Below are 22,183 nucleotides of genomic sequence, written 5' to 3'. Positions count from 1 at the left end.
GTTGTCAGTGCTATTTGCAGTGCCTTTCTGTATTTGCATGTGTTGTGAGTATTTTCTTCCACAACAATCTATAAACATAATCATGAAAGATACAATTGAAATAAAGTGTTTTATCATTCCCCGTAACACTATTGAAGTACAGTATCTGAATGACAAAAGTAAAAATAACTCAATAAAATTAATCGTAGTTAAGGTCACAAGTGCTTCAATTTCATATACTCGAATGCTTTAAAAATCAGTATACAGTCACAGGCAACAAAACCACATGCAAATCATAAATTATACTGCAATCTCAACATTGCATATCCTGCGATGTGACTATTGGGAATGATCACTGATCACATTGTGATATCGATGCTGAAACAATATAATCTGCATTCCTATAAAGACCTAATGAATACTGTGAAAAGTCAATATTATAAATTGGCCTAAAATAAGTTTTATTAATATTTTTTACATTTCTGTTTATTTATGTACTTATTTTAACATAATTTTGAATTTATTGAATGGTATAGCCCCTTGAGATGAATCATCTCATTTTCGAGGGGGTCCCTAAAAAGTTCATTAATTAAACAGAGTACAACACATCATAACCTACATATACTTGACAAGACAAACAAACAAACAAGCAGCACACTCCACCTGAAGCACTTCCCACGATCTGAAGCCTAAATAAGCAAAAACATATAATCAAAAGTACAAACAATTTGATATTCAAATAAATAATAAACATTTAATTTGGAGCCACTATTAATAACATTCGCAAGTTGTTTCCAGAAGAGAAAATAAATTAGTCCTGAAAAGACGAAGTGATTTAATTGATCTAAAAAAGGAAGGGAGATTGTTCCAGTCGGAAGGTGCTTAGTTGTAGTTTTCATTTTCATCAGATTTGCATTTGTTTATTTTAGTGTAGATGCTTTTATTTTGGTTAATGTAATTTCATTATTATTTATGTATTGTTTTTTTTAAATAATTATTTTATTTTAATCAGTTTTTTTTATTTTTTGTTTTCTGAAGTGTGTCTCTTTATTAATCTTAACAAAATGTTTGCTTGTTTATCTTGAACTTTTTTATTCTTATGATTTCACACAATTTTAAAGCACAACTCAAAAGCTTTTTGTTTGCTATGGAATTATTATTACTTATGTTTTATTTTATAATAGTTATAATAATTTGATCACTTTAATACGATTTTTTTTTATAATTTTTTATGAAACTTAATAAAATGTTTCCTAGATTTTTTAAAATCTTATTTTATTTTATTAACTACACTTACACAATTTTAAAGCACAATTCAGTAGCTCTTTGGTTAGAAGATAATACATTTAACCTTTTTTTAAATTATATCTTTCAATTTCAACCCTTTAAATTCATTCCTTTATTCATAGTCCCTTTATTAATCTGGGATCGCCACAGTGGAATGAACCGCCAACTTATCCAGCATATGTTTTACGCAGTGGATGCCCTTCCAGCTGCAACCTACCTCTGGGAAACATCTATTCACACTCATACAATACAGACAATTTAGGCTACCCAATTCACCTGTACCGCATGTCTTTGGACTGTGGGGTAAACTGGAGCACCTGAAAGAAACCCACACGAACGGGGGAGAACATGCAAACTCCACACAAAATATTAACTAACCCAGCCGAGGCTCAATTCAGCGACCTTCTTGCTGTGAGGTGACAGCACTACCTACTGCGCCACCGCTTCACCTGCTTTAAATTTATATATATATAAAAAAAAACTTATTAAGACAAAAAAGTTGCTTTTCTTATATTGTTGGCTTATTATTGTCGTTGCTTCTATTTTTTAACATTCAGGTAATAATAATTTTATAATGCATTAATAAACAAACGAAAAAAAAGTCTATAGAATATAATAAGATAATATAGAAAAAATGTGATAGCATTTTCATCTATAAATGCTGTGTAACTTATTTTAATATACTTGGATTTTTCATTTTAATCAGATTTGTTTTATTTATTTTAATAAATATGCTATTATTTACCTAAATGTCATTTAATTATTATTTAATAATTATATTATTTAAAGTTTTTTTTTGCTTTTTTAGTGTTTATTTATTAAACTTAATAAAATGTTTGCTGGATTATTTTTTATCTTATTTTATTCTATTGACACAATTTTAAGGCACAATTTAGTTGCATGGATAATACATTAACGATATCTTTCAACACTTTAAATTTAAAAATAAAAAACGTATCATATAATAAAGCACATAAAGAGTTTGAATACTTTTACCCTACTTTTATCCCTAAACACTGTCAGTGTAACGTTACCTCAGATTTCACCAAACACATCACAAAACTGGAGGTTGTTAGGAGCATATTCACACAGATGTTCCTCAGTCCTGTGAGGGTTAAATAAATAACAACACCGGTAGAAAAACGTCACATGTGCTCCCTTCACTACTTCCGGTGAAGGGGTCCTGCAAGATTTGTAATTCGCCCAAACCAGTGCCTGTTTCAAAGAAATCAAATTATACAAGATTTTCGTTTCAAACATACCTGAAATGTGAACACACATTAAAACACGTTATATTAGCCAATCCGAGAGTTCAGTGTGACTCCAATATATATTATTAGCGCACTCTGGGAGTCGTCGATCCTGAGAGGCTGTCGTTGGCAAGCTGAGCAACCGAGAGTCTGAGCGTGACCTCTACTGCTGTTGAAAACACAGCGGAGCCGCGGCTCGATTAGTGGGATGTTTGTTTAGGTCTTCGTTTTACCAGTCAACACAGTAATCTCAAATAAAAGCCCCGTAAGACAGGCTTATGTGCACCGTGCCGCTGGATCTCCGCTCCGGGGTGCTCAGAGTGTCAGCCGGCGTTGAGATCTTTCACAGCACTGCTACATCAAAATGGTAAGAGAAGAGCTGATTATCGGTGCTGTCATGTTTACAGTCATATAACCGGAGAATATTTTATTTAGCTGCTCAGTCTAATGATTGATGTATGGCAGTGACGCTTAAAGGTTTTGATGCTTGCAGCCATGCTTGTAGATTTGGGTAACGACTTCATGTAGTAACGTTAGGGCTGAGATAAGTTAATACTTTAAATGTGTGGTGGTATTTAAAAAAGAAATGTGAAATTATGTCATTTAATGTCGTATTTAAATGAGTGGACTCAATGGACATTGTAATTCTGCTAGCGTGTCTCACCTGGTGCAGGTAAAGTCTCTGATTTTGACCTCAGTTTACCCTCCGTTGACTGGATGACATCTATCACCATAACAACCACAAAGCTTGTCACTTTTAAAGAGAATGTTCACACAAAAAAAATAAATAAATAAAAAAAAAACAATTTCCTGAGCCTAAGTTAACGTTAATTACAAATTTGTATTTTTTTTTTTTTTTTGTTAAATCAGTGTATTTGATGGGCATAATGGTTCTGTAAGTGCACAGGTGTCAAACTCCGTTCCTGGAGGGCCACAGCTCTGCACAGTTTAGTTTCAACCCTGATTAAACACACCTGGCTTGTTTAAAACCTACAGGTTCTGTAAGTGTGTTGAAACAGGGTTGGAACTAAACTGTGCAGAACAGCGGACCTCCAGAAACTGGCTTTGACACTTGTGTGCTTGTGTGTCTCACCTGGTGCTGGCATTGGGGTAAAGTTGGTTTTGTATTCGTACATTTAGACTTTCTTTTTATTGATATAATTTCAGAAAAATATCTTTTGCAAATTCTAAATAGGGAAATTGTATTAGCTTTTAGCAATGACTGTCAAAGTGGGACATTGTTCACAGTCAATTAAACGGTGTTAATGCTGCATTGAATTCATACTTATGGGCTATTTCAGACCAAATATTCAAAGTAACATGATAAACAATATCAGGGCAGTGTTACAAGTTGCTACTTTTTAAAAATGAATGAAATGAAAGTGTGAATATAAAACAAACTTTACCTCAGTGTGCAGGTAAAGTCTCTGCTTTTGACCTCAGTTTGCCCTCTGCTGATAGGGTGACATCACCCACCATAACAACTATAAAGCTTGTCACTTTTAAAGAGATGGTTCACAACAAAATAACAATTCTCTGAGCCTCAGGCCCTGTTACACTGATACGTTTTAGTTTTAAAACACGTTTTGCTACAGTTACACTATTTGTTCACACTATACCAGAGTTTCAAGTGCCGAAAACTAAGCTCTATGGAAATGCTTGAAAGGCCGTTTTCATTTTAAAACATTGCTGCTCCGTCTTAGTGTGGATGGGGGAAAACTGAGACATCTAAAAACGGAGGCATGGCTGCAGACATTCTACTATCTGATTGGGGCTTTTCCACAATATTAAGTAGCCTGGATGTGCTCAAAGCATGGCAGTGCATGCCAGTGTGTGTGTGTGTGTGTGTGTGTGTGTGTGTGTGTGTGTGTGGTCACGTGATGTGCGTTTTCAGCAATGTGGTGTGGATGGAGAGTTGTCCTGAAATGCCAGTGCGGACGCGGATTGTTTTTATTCTAAAATGTTGTTTTAACTCTAAAATGCATTGGTGTTAATGGGGCATCAGTTAGTTACAAATTTCACCATCTTTGCTACATTACATCATTACATGAGTGTCCTCAATAGACATGATGGTTCTGCTAGTGCACAGGTGTTAAAGCCAGTTCCTGGATGGCCGGAACTAAACTGGCTTTGACACTTGTGTGCTTGTGTGTCTCACCCGGTGCTGGCAATGGGGTAAAGTTGATTTTATGTTCATATTCAGACTTTCTTTTTAATAATACAATTTCAAAAAAGTATCTTTTGCTAATTCTAAATAGGGAAATCATATAAGCTATTGGCAATGACTGTCAATATATAAGATCGTTCACAGTCACTTAAACAGTGCCAATGTTGCTTTAAAGCCATACTTACAGTTAAAGTCTGAAATAATTAGCCCCCCTTAATTATTAGCCCCCTGTAAATTTTTTTTTCCCATTTTAACGGAGAGATTTTTTACAACACATTTCTAAAGAAAATAACTCAATTGTTTAGGTTAGGGTGAAGACCACAACTGTGTATAAACATTGATTTTTCGTGTCAATGGGACACACGTGGAGTTACAGAGCTTTATATACACATTTTGACTGTCAGTACTATGTGTTTAAATACATTTCAAATAAAATACACATGTAAGTACCTGTTTAATAGTCTGTATGTAGCAGATGACACAAGTTCCTAAACATAATGAAGACCATAACTGAATGATATGCTTCGACCAACCATCATACTCCTGAAGGGTCAGCATCACACAGATCAGAGGATTAGCTGTGCTAATATTTTGACCTTAATCATTTAGTCATTTAGCAGTTCTTTTTCTAGTGTAATTTAAGGCCTAGATTTGGAGTCGGTGTTATAAAAAAATTTTTAAAAACTTTTAAAAATATTTTTTATTTTCTCTGTTTGGGTTGGAGCTAGTGGCCCTTTGGAAACCGGTTTTTAACACTTCTTATCTTCAAATACTGTTCAGTCTTGATCACTTATTTCCTGTCTTGTTCTTGCTCACAAGTGGTTAAGAAGACCTCATAGGTGGGCTTAAGACAGACTTCAATGATTTTTCTGTAAATGCTTTTTTACTTTTAACAGTTTAGGGGTGGAAAACACGGTCCTAAAGGGTTGGTGTCCTGCAGAGCTTAGCTCCAACTTGCTTGAACACACCAACCAGGGAATGTCTACACTCAGCAAAGCCAATTGAAAGCACTCCTAAATATCATTAGCCTAAAAAGCAAACTGGCTAACGCTAATGCTGCTTCTGTATGGCAGTACACAGGAAAGGAGACTTAAAGCCGCTATGTGATTGGCTAAGACATGCTTTTATGTGACCAAGTTAGCATTACAGGTTTTCCAATAGTAAGTAATACAGACATTTGCAAAAGCTTGTTTAGCGGGTTCAGAGTTTTGCTCCTACAACAATTATCATACCTGAACATTCTAATTAATATCTTCAAGATGACTAGAAATCTATTGGCAAGTGTGACCTATTGTGGTTGGAGATAAACTCTGCAGGACACTAGCCCTCCTGGACCGAACCTGGCAACTTCTGATTTATAAAGTGTAAAATGTAGAATTAAGGTGATGTAAATAATATATCATATAATACACTCTATTATCAGTTATAAAACTGTCATTTCCTTTCAGTGCCATTAGTCTTATTTTGCTCTTGTTTAAATTAGAATCTACAACATGCCAGCAATAACTGAGTGAGGTAATGGATGGAATTTAATTGGAAATCCTCGAATTTTGACGTGTCGCCACAGGCTGTTTTTGAAGAGCTCAAAATCCATACTTTACCAGAGCAGTTCTCCTCTTGACCATTATCTCATATGGTGACTGAGCTTTCGGACCTGCTGGTTATCTTCAGTGGCCCCCTTCAGAGCTCATTTGGCCCCTGTGCTGTCCAGGTCACTGCCAGCAAGTCAGATAAGTGTCCCATGCTGCTTCAATTACCTCAGCGGCCCCAACCTCTCATGGTGACTTACACTGATAGATCAAACTTCCCCAGCAAGGGAGGCGTCCCATTTTTATATAGGAGAAATGTCCAGAGTGGTGGTTTAAGTCATCTAGAGAGAAGTTCGGTGGAAACTGTTTTGATATTACCTTCATTGCTTGATGGACATTCACCCAAAATGTAAAATTCTGTCATCATTTACTCACCCTTTGACTGTCACGAACGTGTTTGAGTTTCTTTTTTCTGTTCAGCACAAAAGATTTTCTGAAGAAAGATGGAAATCCATAATCACTGACCTCCATAGTATTTGTTTTTCCTACTATGGGAGTCAATGTAGGGCTGGCCGATATTGCAAAAAAAAAAAAAAATTATAAATTAAATAAATAATAATAACCAATATCATGTTTCACAATATGTATCACAATGTCATGTTTCATATAATTGGGTATTAATAATTGTTAAATATTATTACCAATACATTTAGGAGTTTTTTTTATACTGAGGCAAATAGTTTTAATAGTCAAAAACAAAAATATTTAAACAAAATAGCTCAACTCTTTATAATAAAACAAACAAAAGTCTTAAAGAGACTCTTAAACTTGATAAATAAAATGATACAAAGTGTGTGCAATAATAAAGGTAGATAAACATCTGTAAAGTGTCAGTAATAATGATACAATAAACCTCTAACACAGATTATGATAATCAAATCTGAGCTTTCAGGTAAAGGAACTGACCATCATTATTCAAATACATACTGCAACAAATCATGAAGTTGAATGACCACATTACTGCTATGCTTTAAAAATCGTTCAGATGGGGTGCTAGAGGCTGGGATGCACAAGAAAAGAAACCAAAAATCCACTCTGGCGTCATCCTTGCATCCTTTTTTATTTGCAATCTCCTCACTGCTGTTTTACAGCAATTATTTTTGTGTGTGTTATTATTCTGGCCAGAAGTGGCGATAACGCAACTTAAAACACATGGCATGAAACATGAAAAGGGCTCCCCTCGCGACTTTCTCTAGGCAACTATCAACCGTTTTCTCAGAGAATGATAAACGGACAAACCATTGCTTCAGCTCTGATACAAGTTTATGGAAAAAAAGGAAAAAGCATGGCAGTGTATGGATGCGCTGTTTTTTTCCTTAGTATTTAGTCTGCCGTTACTGAAAGGTGTATATTCCATACAAAATGTGAAGCAGATTTTTCAGATGTTTTTCAGCAAGGTGCGTCTGGAAAATGCTTGCACACCATGTGCATGTCGCTCCCTATTTGCGCTGCAAGTCGCGTGACAAAATTACACCCAAAGCTTATTGCCATACATTTCTTGCCAAATTTTAATAAAACTAACCCTAATCTTCATATCAAAATTTTATACCAAAGTTTTTTTAATCGTTATTGGCAGTAGTGTTCGGTCAATAAATACCAATACTGTTTTTATCGGCCAGCCCGAAGTCAAGGGGTTCCAGCTTTCTCCAGAATATTTTATTTTAGGCTCAGCAGAAAAAAAGAAACTCAAAATGTTCGGATCGACCTGAAGGCAACTAAATGGTGAGTAAATTTTCATTTTGTTTTACTAGCCTTTTTTCAGGAAATGTCCAAAAACCCCTTAGACTGCCTAAAATGCCTCATTCCTTGTGAATGGCTTCAAGCAAAAGTGCATTAACATTTTGCTTAAATATCTGCTTTCGCTCACATACCAAAAATAACACATACTAATATTTTTGAAAAATCCAATTACATGTGATCAAGGGTGTAACTTTGGTTTGGAAAATGTTTTCGATTTTAATCCCATTTCCTGTATTTAATCAACCTAACCTAAAAGTGGGCTGCACGGTGGCTCAGTGGTTAGCACTGTCGCCTCACAGCAAGAAGGTTGCTGGTTTGAATCCAGGCTGGGTCAGTTGGCCTTTCTTTGTGGAGTTTGCACATTCTATCCCTGACCACTCCTCTGGGTGCTCCGGTTTCCCTCACAATACAAAGACAAATAAGTGAATTTGGTAAACAAAACTGACCATAGTGTATGAGTGCGTGTGTTTGAAAGAGAGTGTGTATGGGTGTTTCTCAGTACTGAGTTGTGGCTGGATAGGCAGCTGCTGCGTAAAACATATGCCAGAATAGTTGGCGGTTCATTCCACTGTGGCAACCCCCTGATAAATAAGGGACCAAGCTAAAGGAAAATAAATGAATTATTTTGAAAGGTGGGGGTACACCCAATACCGTGTTACACCCCTTCCTGTGATTAATAAATAGATCCAAAATTTCTCCACAAGTTAGTAAAAAGTATAAATTATTAATAAAAAAGTGTTTTTCTAAGTTCTTGCTTGTGCCAGAATCTTTAAATGGAACAAATCATTAAAATGTACACTTGATTGTAGCCCATGTAAAAACATAATATTAATTGATTCAACATGACGGCTCCATTACCAGCAGTCTCTCATTCATTCTCATAGCTCCTATAGTTCCCTCGGCAATGGGATACCTGCCTGTTTCAGGTGAAGTGAGAGAAACAAGCTTAGGTTCACTCAGAGTTGCCTGTAACCAGCAGTGAAAAGAAGCATGCGGCTGCTTTCATGTGTTTCACTGCAGCACATTATAGCTATTGTGTCTTTGTGTGGCTTTACTTTTGTCCAGGTTTTGGCATCAGAGTGGCGAAAAGCAGAATAGAACGAAATAAAACTTTTCTCATTTTACGGAAAGCTTTGCATTCATGCTGCTTATCGAGTGAGTAATTCACTGTGAAAGCTATATGCTGAGGCGCTCATTTTCACAGTGTTTTACTGTGAATTAAATCAAGTCACTGCACAAGTGCTTAAAAATCACAGCTGTTCATCCTGTAAATGTAAAAGTTTGATGCTAACTTTAAAACATGGGATGAATGTAAATGAGGAAGTCAAGATGATTTGCAAAGGTTATCATTTTTGAATAACTGAATTAATTGCTTATTTCTGTAGTTTGGATACGGTGAGCAAAACAAATATTGTAAACACTAATTTAAAATCACATTTTCAAAAGCTGCTTGAAATGTCTTAAAAAGGACCTATTATACCTCTTTTTGCAAGATGTAAAATAAGTCTTTGATGTCCCTTGTGTGAGTGTATGTTTTTTTAAAGTTTCAGCTCATAATACTCTATAAGTATTTTTTTATAAGTCATTGAAACTACCTTTTTTAGGCTGATCCAAATTGTGCTGTTTTGGTGACTGTCACTTAATTTTCAAAATAGGTTGTGCTCCTAGACCTCTTTTTAAAAGAGGGTGGGGCTAAAAATGTACCTGTACGTCAGCATAGCAACAGGTTCAAAACAAAACAAAAAACTTGCTGTGGACGGCTGCTTCTCACCAAAAAGCTTAGAATGGCCAAGAGGCGACACTCAATAGAACGTTCCATTGCAACAGCCCCGGATTCCGCCATTTTGGAGTAAAAGCGGTCGACTGTCCATTGGATCTTACTGCTGTCGGGATGGCAAGCAGCTGCTTGTTTTTTTATTTATTAACTTAAAAAACGCATTAAAGCTGATATATAACCTGAAAGACGATAATACAACGCTGATTATCACAATCATCAGCACTTTCAATAGTTTATTTTATAGACTTATAATATGCTGTTGTTCTATTAGAGTTTTTATTCCAAAAAAGCTGCCGCCCCATCTAGTGGCTGTTTCCCAAATTGCACTAGAGTGTCGCCTCTTGGTGATTCTATGCTCTTTCTTCTCACTCAGGGCTGCCTATGCTAATGATGGAAAGATGGTCACTAATGGGCCGGACTATCCCCACCCCCCCACCCCTTTGATAACATGTACAAAGTGAGAATGACTAGATGTACATACACACTGTTTAAGGGCCATGAATGATTCCGCAAGGCGAATGAGAGAATAAAAAAAAACTCGGCATTTCCAGGAAACTTAGATGCACACTGCAGGTAGCATCAGAAAGCCGCGTGTGTTATTCCGGTCACTAAATGCGGCGAAAATCCTACACGAGGTTAAAGTTTGGTTGTGGTGCTAACATGTTTGTACTCGGTGCAATAGTTAACTTAGTTTGATACGAACAAACTGAATAAACAAAGAGCACTGGTCGCTCACTTACCAAATCTGTAGAGACAGGACAATCACCAGCAACTAGAGCCACGTCTTTATTAAGAGGAGACTAAAGCGATCCGGATCTCAGCATTTGCAGATGAGAACAGCTCTCAGGTAAACAATGTTCGTCCTTAGACACGTAAGTTATTGTTGTCGAGCGTTGCGTACACTGTTAATCCACGCGTGACTCCAGCTGAGCTCTCACAGAGAGAAAATAAAAACAAAACTTAATGGCAGCAAACTATAAAAGCAACACTTCCCGCTTGTTTTGCCAACACAACGTGGCGTCTCTGTCATCAAAACACTGTGACTAATGAATATTAAGGAAGTTACACAATGGAGCACACTGATTGGTTTGAACCAAGCTTTACTCATGGACTGACGTCCAGTCTGCACACTGGAATACAACGCTATGTCATGACCGTGACGCAGCTTCAAAAATTGCCTTTGTTGGTCCATAGAAACCCCAACAAGTCTTTAAATGATATTTTACCATATTTCCAAAGAAGTGAATTATGAAATGTATATCACCCTTGTGTGTTACTCCGCCCACATAAAGTAACAGCAGATCAATAAAATCACTACAGTTTGACAAATATTGCAGCTGTTGGGCAACATAATGTACTTTTTAGGCTTCTTTATGTGAGAATGTAGTTGTCTAGATTGCAAAAATGCAGTTTATTTATAAGCGTAGTGCCTATTTTAAATATTTAGAATTTATGAGATACAGCACCATTCACAATATGGTGACATAATAAGGCCTTAGAAGAGAAAACAGCATAATTTTAAACTACAGCTCATCAAAACATTATTAAACTAGTAAGTGACATTCTAAGTCATCTATCTCTCTCGTATGTTGTAGTGCTGTATTTATACCATAATAATTGCAGTATGTTGAGTCCCTTTTTGGTTGGCCATCTGTTTGTTTCTAATGTGTCTCCTGTTTTGGTTACTGCAGACTAGTTCAGTAAAAAGAAAGAACAAAGAAATGCCCGCATGTGTATAGCATTTTTTCTTATCGCAAACACAACAGTAATCTGGTAGTGTTTGCTTTGCTTATAGCACATTCCCCACACAGTTTACAATGTTTTACAAACCACCCCTCTGGTATTTTATGTTATTTTTGAAGTAGAAACTAGTAACACATGTATACAGTAGCCATAAAGAAGTAAAATATGACAAATACAAGAAGTGTCATTCAAACTTAATTTTTAATAAAATGTAAAAATACATAAATAAATCATAAGGATGTAGGCCAGATACAGTAACTTAATGTCATAATGGCAAAGATAAAATAAATCAGTTATTAGAAATGAGTTATTAAAACTATTATGTTTAGAAATGTATAGAAAAAAATCTTCTCTCCGTTAAGCACAAATTGGGGAAAAAAATTAACTGGGGGCTAATAAATCAGGGGGCTTGCCCATTCTGACTGGCAACTGTATATTTTCAGTGTTGATGTTTATTTTTCAGTTATTGTTTCATTAAACATTTCCAGAGGTGCAGTGATATCTATGCTAGATTTTAAACAACAAGAGTCATTCATTGTATCCACAGATCCTGACCATAATACAATAAGTGATGTAACAGAATTCAACAAGTCGAACTTGCACAATCACGATATTACAGAATGTTTCAGATGCATTTTTTTCACCAGCTATACTGGCATGGAAATTTCTTTTGTGCAAGTTTCGAAATGGTTAGCTAGTCACATTTCAGCCATCATTTGAATGCACATCACCGTCTCCTTAACACAGGCCAGGACACCGAGCTTTATACATGTGGATGGTGAGCGTGAGATTGGCCATTGATGCTAACAGTTCTCCCTCCCACGCTCCAACCGGGGAAGTTTGATGCTGGGGTGTTTAAGGCAATTACAGAACACTGTAGGTGCTTGACCATGGAAGTCAAGATCATTTGCAAAGGTTATTACCTTTTGAGGTGCCTAATACATTTTTCCTTACTCTGTGGACTAGTCATTTTTATGCTCAATCTTTCTTCAAATTTTGCTACTTTGGTTTAAAAGTCATCTGTTACAGCCAACCAAACTGTCAGTTGAGGCTAGTTCACTGCCCTGAATGCTGTTCTGTGTCCTTGCTGCTGCGATCAGGAAGTGTTCTAATATTTCACTCTTTCTCTTCAGGGTGTGATCAGTGTGCAGCTGGTGGTTACCATGGTAATGGCCAGCGTGATTCAGAAGATCATACCCCACTATTCGTTTGCACGATGGCTCCTCTGCAGTGGCAGGTAATGAGGAAGTACAGCCCACTGTGCCACTCAGGCAACCCTCTCAATGGTCAAGCTAAAATTGCATCTTAATCTTCAAGGCAGACTTAACAACCTAGTCCACAGATCCTGCTCCACTTTGCAACCATCTCACATGTTTTATTGTTCATATTAAGGGTCCATCAAAAATGCATCATTATGGTGCTTCAGAAAGACCAAAGGGTATCATCAAAAAGCGCTCCGACCCGAGAGAATCGCTAACGAAAGTACAAGCCATGCTTGTTTCCACCCTTAATTAGCGCCATATGTGTTTAGAGTAAACAGCTCTTCCAAATGTGCTCAATAATTCATCTGTGCTTGTTTTTGGCTGTAAAAATAGTTTGGGAAAACTCTGGCTCCAGCGCAGGGCTTGAAGTGTTGCCCAGGAGGATTTCATAATTAAGTTTTCATTAGGAAGTAAACATACAAAAACAACTGAAAGCAGTACAGCCCTCTCAGGGCTCATGACAGGCCAGTTTCTAAATAAAGTTGAAGGGGTTGTGTTTGCCACCAGTGATCTGATCATTTTATTGGAATCAAACATCCTTTGCAATTTGAAGAAATAGTATATTTGAAAATGAAGATTCTGTGATCATTTTCTCCTCAACTCAATCAACACCTCTATGCTGTCTGCATTATGGATGTCAATACAAGTTACGACGTTAATACCAATCGTTACTCCAATTTGAAAAGATAATTGTCTATTTTCCACAAAAATTTGGGCTTGTTTTCGAAAGGTTACAGGTTGAATTCCTCATCCATGGCAGGAATTAAAGATAGGGGACTAAATGAAACCACACTTTTTCCATCTTTTATACCCTTAAAGCAAGGCACCTAACCCTTAATTGCTGCCCTGGTGCTGGAAGCAATAGCTGCCCATTGTTTCCGGTGTATGCTCACCATGTGTGTGTGTTCTTTCACTTTGGCTACATTCACACTGTGAGGCTTAGTGCTCAAATCTGATTTTTTCTCAGAGCAGATTTTTTAGCATAGCTGTTCACACTGTTATAAATGTGGCCAATATCAGATTTTCTGTGTAATCAGATCCTGTTCCTAAAACTGACCCACATGCGCAAAAGTACAATTACAGATGGTACAAAATGTCTAATTATGCATACAATGTGTATACTGTATGAAGCACGTTGTCAGAATATGCTTATTAAGATTATTGCTCTTTTCACGAACAACCGTGGTGTATTTCATGAACTGTAAAAGGTTTTTCTGCTTCTACTTATGTGTATTTTGGCATTTGCAACCTAAAATAAGTCACTTGTGATTGAAAACACAGATCATTTATGATTTATGGCAACTGTGGTGCGTGTCTTTCTGACCACCGGTGTTGTGAACTCATCAAGGGTTAATAATGAGCAGCCACAGACTGAACTGTGAAGGCAGAGATATTTTATCTCTGTTTGCTGATTTATTTCATTTTACTTTGTTATAAACAACATACATGCGCAGAAGGGGGGTTTGGGTGCTTGAGCACCCGCCCTTTTGTTCTCTGGGAGAGAAATCTTTAATCCTTAAAATGAAAGTGCCCCCTCCTTAAAATGAATGCGCATGGATCAGGCCCGGATTGGCTAATCGGGAGAACCGGGAGAATTCCCGGTGGGCCGGTCTGTTTTTTGGCCACGAGGGCCGGTGTCCCTAGCTGCTTGCACTCTCAGCAGTTGCACTTTTTTCATTTATTTGTTTATTTGACCATAACATCACTCTTTTTATCCGTTATTTTGCCGCAGCTCCAGTTTTTTTATTTATTTCTCCCAGTCCCGTGATCATCATTAACCTGTGGACTGCTCACCCTTCCACTCTAAACAGCGGCACCTCAGTGAATATTAATTAATATTAATGAATATTAAACCTGCTCAATGAAAATCAGATGATTCACTACATTAATAAATCTGACATAATGATAAGAAATCTAAAAAGGGGGGAAAAAAAGTAGGGTAAAAAATGAGTAGACATTAAACCAGCAGATAACAGAACAGTGCCTAACAGCGTTATCGTGGTCAGCACGTTATGATACAATAGTTAGCACGTTATGATACAACGCCGCAGCCGATCCGTGTTCGAACCTCACCAGAGTATAATTTTTAAGACAGTAAAATACTGTTTGGGTTACTTATGTAGGGGTACATATTTTATTTTTTTGTGTGACGACCGTTACAAAGGACTGGATATCTATAAAGAATTAATGTTCTCATATTTATGAAAAACATTTGAAGTTCTAAAGCAGTCCTTGAAAAAGACATGTTAGTGTCATTAGAAACTGAATTGGAAATGACATTATTTTAATATAGTCAGTCGTCGACTGAGGTGGGCCGGTCTTAGGCTTGAAACTGCAGAGCTAAAAAGGAGTCCCACTCCGGCCCTGGCACGGATCCCCCATCTGCATCAACCCCGACGCTCTTCAGCTTCGCGATCCAACCGTTGCCCAATCGTTAACCAGATTGGTTAACAAGCACCAGTTTTGCCTTCAAAATTGTCTTCAATATGAAAAACTTTCTGTGGTAAAGTAGTTACCCTGTGTGCCATTCCTACTGTGCTGCTGAGGAGTAGATGATATTTGCAGCACAGAATGATGGCGCATGTTGCTCGAAGATTATGTAAAAGTAGCATGAAATCCGACATAACCGTTCACACTGCGGTCGCATTGCAAAACATCAGATCTGTGTGATTTAATACCACATATGAAAGTGGTACAAATCAGAACTGAAAAGATCAGATTCCATGCTGTTTGGGCTGTTCACACTGTCATTACCTGAGTCACATGTGGGCAAAAAAATTTGATTCGGGCCACATTTGGCTGCAGTGTGAACGTAGCCTTTGATGAGTCAAAAATAGTACCAGTTTTGAGTATGGGTAAAAGTTCTTGACAATACTCTCTTCACCACTTCACTTCACCCTAAACACCACCGATTGGCTATTTCGTTCACATGCTCAACAGATATGACTGATCATCTCTTAAACAAGTACTTACACAGAGAAATGGACATGAGAGCATTTGAAATCCATGTCTATCAGCTGATCTGTCAGCAGATTGCTCTTATGTTTGCTCATGAATGGATCCTCTGATATATATGTATTTCAAACACTTCAGTTTCCATATATCTGTGTTCGCTATTAGTGAAAAGTGGTAAAGCGATGATCATTAGAGCCAATCACAGTCATTTCTGTTGAGCATGTAAACGCAACGGCCAACCTGGAGTTTGGATGTTTGGAGTTCTGGAGTTTATGGGTACCACTACAACTCCCCTACAAAGAATGACTTTATTTTACATTCGTCCATTAAATTACAAGCATTTAAATTGCACAGTATGTACTATGACCTGCACCATTTTAATCATATCCAAATAAATTACATCTGGTAAGCAAAAGCACTTTTATTTAACTCTATATCTGGTTTGCATTTTTTATTTTAATCACTTATAACAATATGTTGAAGATAAATTAATCAATTTCACTCTAAATGTGCTAATTTATTTAACAATTTATTGCAAAGGAAAGTGTAAAGAAATGCATTGAATTACATGTAAAATTTTGGAGAAGACTGAATTGGTCATTTCTGATAAATTTCCTCCCATAAAAAAAAAAGAAATTTAAGCAACTAAATCAGAATATTAGAATTATTTCAGAATGATCATATGACACTGAAGACTGGAGTGATGACGCTAATATTTATTCTAAAGTTTAATCGTCAAAAGAACAAATAACAAAACAAAAATGACCAGCATAAAATGGCATAAAACATAAAATGTCTCTGGCCTGTTCTGTCCTTCACTGTCATCATCATCATCACTCCTCCTTTTATCCTTCTTCTGAGAGTCCTGAGATCAATGTAACACACGTGTCACTTGTCTCCACTTTTTCCACTGGCCTGCCAGTCCAGTCCCACTCATCATAACAAGAACTTATAAAATAATATACACTTACTGTACCTTAAATTGTAGTAGAGTTTCTCTGTGTTACTTTTTTGTTGTGACTTCCATCGAATAACTGTTGCCTTGTTTACTTTAGGAGACTATTTTGAGAAATATAATAGTGTGACGAGATGCATATCCCATGAGACAAGGCATGAGACTGGGTTCACAAGAATGGGACAAGTTTTTTTTAGGCTTCAGAAAGAAAATAGAAGGAGAATAGAAATAAATTCTCAGTTATAAAATATATTTTAAAGTGTTTTTTTATCAAAAATTTGCTAATTTTGGTTCACTTTGCAATCAACTTGTAGTTTATAAAGTGTAACTTTTAAAAAATAAATAATATGCAGTAATAAACAAGCAATCACTGCAAACAGACACAAAAAGTCTTTTCTTAAATCTTGAAAAAGGGTTAAAATAGGAGCCCTTTAAATTAACCTTTCTAACAATCTCAATTTACATCAATCAAACTGACTAAAAATGTTATGTTGAACTTTGTAACAAAATTTAGTGTTTCAGAAAAACCTGATTAACTTTTTTAAAAAGCAAACAAAAAAATCTTTGATTTCTTGACTTTTTGCCGTTATATTTTTTTATAGTTTTTTTTTACAGTGTAGCTGAAATAAAAAAAAAAATGATAACACTAATATTGGGATATAACCTGTAAAGAAATATAGGGGATAGTAGCTAGAAAGGTCCGTGAACCGGTAGCTGATGTCAAGGCCTCAACCTCAGGACGCCTCAAGTGAAATTGTGCTTTAAATCCCCTTTTTTATAGATTAAAAGCAGTAATAACCCATTCATTCAGAGTGCCATAATTTAGCTTAGAAGGAAAATTACAAGGGAGAATAAAGTGTTCAAGCAGCACATCATAATTTTCATAGACAGAGATTAGAAGCGATAATGTGTCCAGCATTATGTTCGGCTGCCATTTCGTTGGCCTTGGATATTCAGCCCTTAGCACCTGATGCAATCAGTTCTTACTTGTAGCCCAGCAATCTTTTGCTATTTAAGAACCCCTTTTCCTGGTTTCATAGACATTGACTGTTTCTGAATATGCGTTCTTCAGCGTTCTTGCGTCTATTTGTTCTTGTGTATGTCATTATCAGCCATCTAAGTTCAGTTCCAAAACTTAAGACCACAAGAATGGAGAATTCGTGAAAGTTTCCAGATGTGTTCTTGATATCGAGGATGCGTCGATACAGACTTGAGCGCAAAACTCAGTCAAGAAGTCCTAGAAGATATTGCCACTGAATAAAGGAAGTGGGAAGCGCAGCATTTTATATAGATTTCTTATGAAAGTTCAGAGAGTGTTACAGGCTGACTCACCATTGTGAACTGTATGCCAAAGCTTAGTGACCTTCTCTGAATGTAAGATGGTACAACCACTGGAAGACTCTGGTCTACAAGGCTCTTCTGGGACTATTGCCTTCTTCATACCCAAGTTTCCTTCTTCATATGTCAAAAAGCCAGTATGCCGTACGTACAAATGAATCTTATCATTTGACTGTTCCCCGGGTTCAAACTGAAATAGGGAAGTGAGCCTTTAGTCATGCTGCCCTCTCATCCTGGAATACTCTTCAGTCTGAACTAAAAATGTCTGAGCTCATCCTAATTACTAATTTCGCCCTAACCCTTTTTGCAAACAACAACAGTCCATTTCTCAATGTATGTGTTTTTAACATATTGTAATGTGGTATAGCTAAACAACTAAACAGTATTTTTAAATTTTCTTAATTTTATAAAAATGTATAAAATTATAATTATTATTTTTTATAGGTTGTGTGTTACAGACCTCATGGCCAGGTCACCCATGTAAATGAGATCTTGACCTCTATGGGTTTTTATCTGGTTAAATAAAGAAACTATATATATATATATATATATATATATATATATATATATATATATATATATATATATATATATATATATATATATATATCAGGAAGAACACAGAATCTTATTTTTCACAGGACATGTTCTCTGTTCTCATGTTCTCACGAGTTTGTTCTTCTGAGGTGACCTGGCAAGACCGATCTTCACAATAATGCAAGTCCGTTCCCTATGAAAGTAAATCAGTAGCAATACTCGAGAGCTTGCAAATGTAAATGTGAGCACTTGTGATAATAATATTTGTATGTGTAGGTTGAAATGTACACTTACAGCTCTGATGTGAACAGCTGAAATCCTCGATTTGCACACACACACAACAATCCACACACTTGTGTTTTGAATTGGAAGTTGCAGATTAATAGTTGTGTATTTGTAAAATGTCATTCACAAATACAAAGTGACAGACACACGTGTGCACGGCAAATTTGACTGCATCTTTGCTCTACAACCACAGGTCGGCACTCACAACCTCTCAGATTCGTCAGTACAACTACAAATCTCCCGCGCTCTGACTTTTGCTACACATCTCCCGCGATCTCTGTAGCAGAACTCATCTGTGCACTTGCAAATGCAGAGGCGTGAGCAGCGCGGGGCGGGGGAGGGGCGGGGCTGGTGTAAAGCTGTTTCATTGGCTGAAGCCTGACCAATGAACAATGCCAGCAGCCAACAGGACTGAGGTGCAAAATAATCATTTGCCACGATTATTTTATTATTTAGGGTTTATTTAAACTCTTTTCTGAAAAGATTTTTGTTAAATATCATTAATTCTACTGTAATGTACATACCAGTAAAAGAGCAGCAAAGCCAGTTTATTGGCTACAGCCAGCCAATGAGATGGGGCGTTTCTGTTTGTCAGCACACAGGGCAGCTCACGTTGTTGGAGGCCTCGAGCAATCAGAGGGTAAGTTATGATTTTTTAATAATTATCTATATGTTCAATACTGTTAGCTAAGCTAAGGACTGTGCTGGGTGCTTCTCTTGTTTGTTTTTTATATAAGAAACAGTTTTGAGTTATCTAGGAGCTGCTTTCAATCATGTTATATGGTTCTAAAGATACGATTCAACCCACATGAAGAAGAACATAAGAAGTTGTAATAGTATTTATAGTAAACAATATTACGTTTTTGAACCATACTAACTATAATAAACTGTATTATACTGTATATATTGCAGTATCTACAACTTTGTTAATGAATGCAACAGCACACTGTAGTATTAACTAGCATGAACTTTAATAAATTGAAATATATATATATATATATATATATATATATATATATATATATATATATATATATATATATATATATATATATATATATGTAGCTTAAATTTGAAAAAATTGAAATATAGCTATCTGTTTAAAACTAAACATTCTAATGCCATTTATTATGCAAATATCAAGTTGAAACAAATCTGTTAAGAACACGCATTTATATGTAAAACCTAATACATTTTAAAGCAGTTTCATTTCTTTCTAATTTATACATCTACATGCATTACATCTGATTTAGGTCCACAACTTGCATCCTTCAACATGATATGTGTGTTCAAAGGAAGAGCAACTAGGTGAGGGAGACAGTGTCCATCGCTCGGCTGAGGGTCCACTTTGAGCATCTCATCTGCAGGGTTAAGCAACATAAGCTGAACAGTCATCATCTCTCTCTATTACAGCGAGCATCAACCAGCTTTACACAACGGCCTGCTTTCTGACCATTAGTAAAGGCTTGAGCAAAGTATCAAAGAGGAGATAACATTTGATGGGTAATGATGAAGTTGGATTTACCACCTCCATCTCATTATGAACAAGGAAAAACCCTGAAATATTTCAATACAAGTAACTAGACATTTGCACTGCACTAATTTGGACTGTAAATTTTATTTGACAAATTACATTCCCTTACAGAACAGGTGTCAAACTCAGTTCCTGGAGGGCTGCAGCTTTGCAAAGTTTAGTTCTAACCCTAATTAAACACACCTGATCAAACTAATTGAGTCCTTCAGGTTTGTTTGAAACTTTCACTTAAGTGTGTTGAAGCAGGGTTTCAACTAAAAACGTGCAGGGTTACGGGCCTTCAGGAACTGAGTTTGACACCCCTGCTTTACAGTAAAGTGTAAAAATACTACACTAAACAATTATCAAAATAAAAGTTGTGTGTGTGGGTGAGTGTGTGTTTTGTTCAAATCTGTAGTCATCTTGGCAGGTAAAAAGAGAAAATAAATGGTCGGCTTCCTCTTGAATGATCTGAATCATTTTGAAGTGTTTGTAGATGAGCTGGATCCTCATGTCATCTTTAGCATAAATAACATCCTATTCAAGCTATGCAGCTTCTCTGAGTTCCTCATTGACTTGAAACACGCTGATCTCTCCTGTCACTCCATCCTTACAGGAAACTGAGAAATAACCTATAGTTAGTAACGTTCATAATTAAAAAAGTGATATAAAGGACACACTGTACACAAACATGTAAATAGATAGATGGATAGATAGACATGATGCAGGTTATAATAACCAAAACCGGTATGATCTGTAAGAAACTGAAACGCCTAGTGTTATTTTTAATTGCTATTAATGTGTGTGTGTGTGTGTGTGTGTAAATATACTTCAATTTATTAAAGTTCATGCTAGTTAATACTACAGTGTGCTGTTGCATTCATTAACAAAGTTGTAGATACTGCAATATATACAGTATAATACAGTTTATTATAGTTAGTATGGTTCAAAAACGTAATATTGTTTACTATAAATGCTATTACAACTTATTTCATGTGGGTTGAATCGTATCTTTAGAACCATATAACATGATTGAAAGCAGCTCCTAGATAACTCAAAACTGTTTCTTATATAAAAAAACAAACAAGAGAAGCACCCAGCACAGTCCTTAGCTTAGCTAACAGTATTGAACATATAGATAATTATTAAAAAATCATAACTTACCCTCTGATTGCTCGAGGCCTCCAACAACGTGAGCTGCCCTGTGTGCTGACAAACAGAAACGCCCCATCTCATTGGCTGGCTGTAGCCAATAAACTGCTTTTGCTGCTTTTTTACTGGTATGTACATTTCCACAGAATTTATGATTTTTAACAAAAATCTCTTCAGAAAAGAGTTTAAATAAACCCTAAATAATAAAATAATCGTGGCAAATGATTATTTTGCACCTCAGTCCTGTTGGCTGCTGGCATTGTTCATTGGTCAGGCTTCAGCCAATGAAACAGCTTTACACCAGCCCCGCCCCTCCCCCACCCCGCGCTGCTCACGCCTCTGCATCTGCGAGTGCACAGATGAGATCGCGGGAGATGTGTAGCAAAAGTCAGAGCGCGGGAGATTTGTAGTTGTACTGACGAATCTGAGAGGTTGTGAGTGCCGACCTGTGGTTGTAGAATGGAGATGCAATCAAATTTGCCGTGCACACGTGTGTCTGTCACTTTGTATTTGTGAATGACATTTTACAAATACACAACTATTAATCTGCAACTTCCAATTCAAAACACAAGTGTGTGGATTGTTGTGTGTGTGTGCAAATCGAGGATTTGAGCTGTTCACATCAGAGCTGTAAGTGTACATTTCAACCTACAC

General features: G+C 36.5%; 1 protein-coding gene across 1 annotated transcript in view; it reads left to right on the top strand.

Moving 5' to 3' along the window:
- Positions 1-2,687: 2,687 nt before the first annotated feature.
- The window catches only part of tmem161b (transmembrane protein 161B), a 42,805-nt gene continuing 23,309 nt past the window's right edge, over positions 2,688-22,183 (top strand). Inside the window, 2 exon segments of the mRNA NM_213371.1 lie at positions 2,688-2,883; positions 12,666-12,769. Coding sequence (NP_998536.1) covers positions 2,881-2,883; positions 12,666-12,769 — 107 coding nt within the window. The 5' untranslated portion in view covers positions 2,688-2,880.

This window comes from Danio rerio, chromosome 5 (genome assembly GCF_049306965.1).
Source record: "Danio rerio strain Tuebingen ecotype United States chromosome 5, GRCz12tu, whole genome shotgun sequence".
Classification (NCBI taxonomy): domain Eukaryota; kingdom Metazoa; phylum Chordata; class Actinopteri; order Cypriniformes; family Danionidae; genus Danio; species Danio rerio.
Note: the sequence above shows the minus strand (reverse complement) of the source record. Positions and strands in the feature narration are given on the sequence as shown.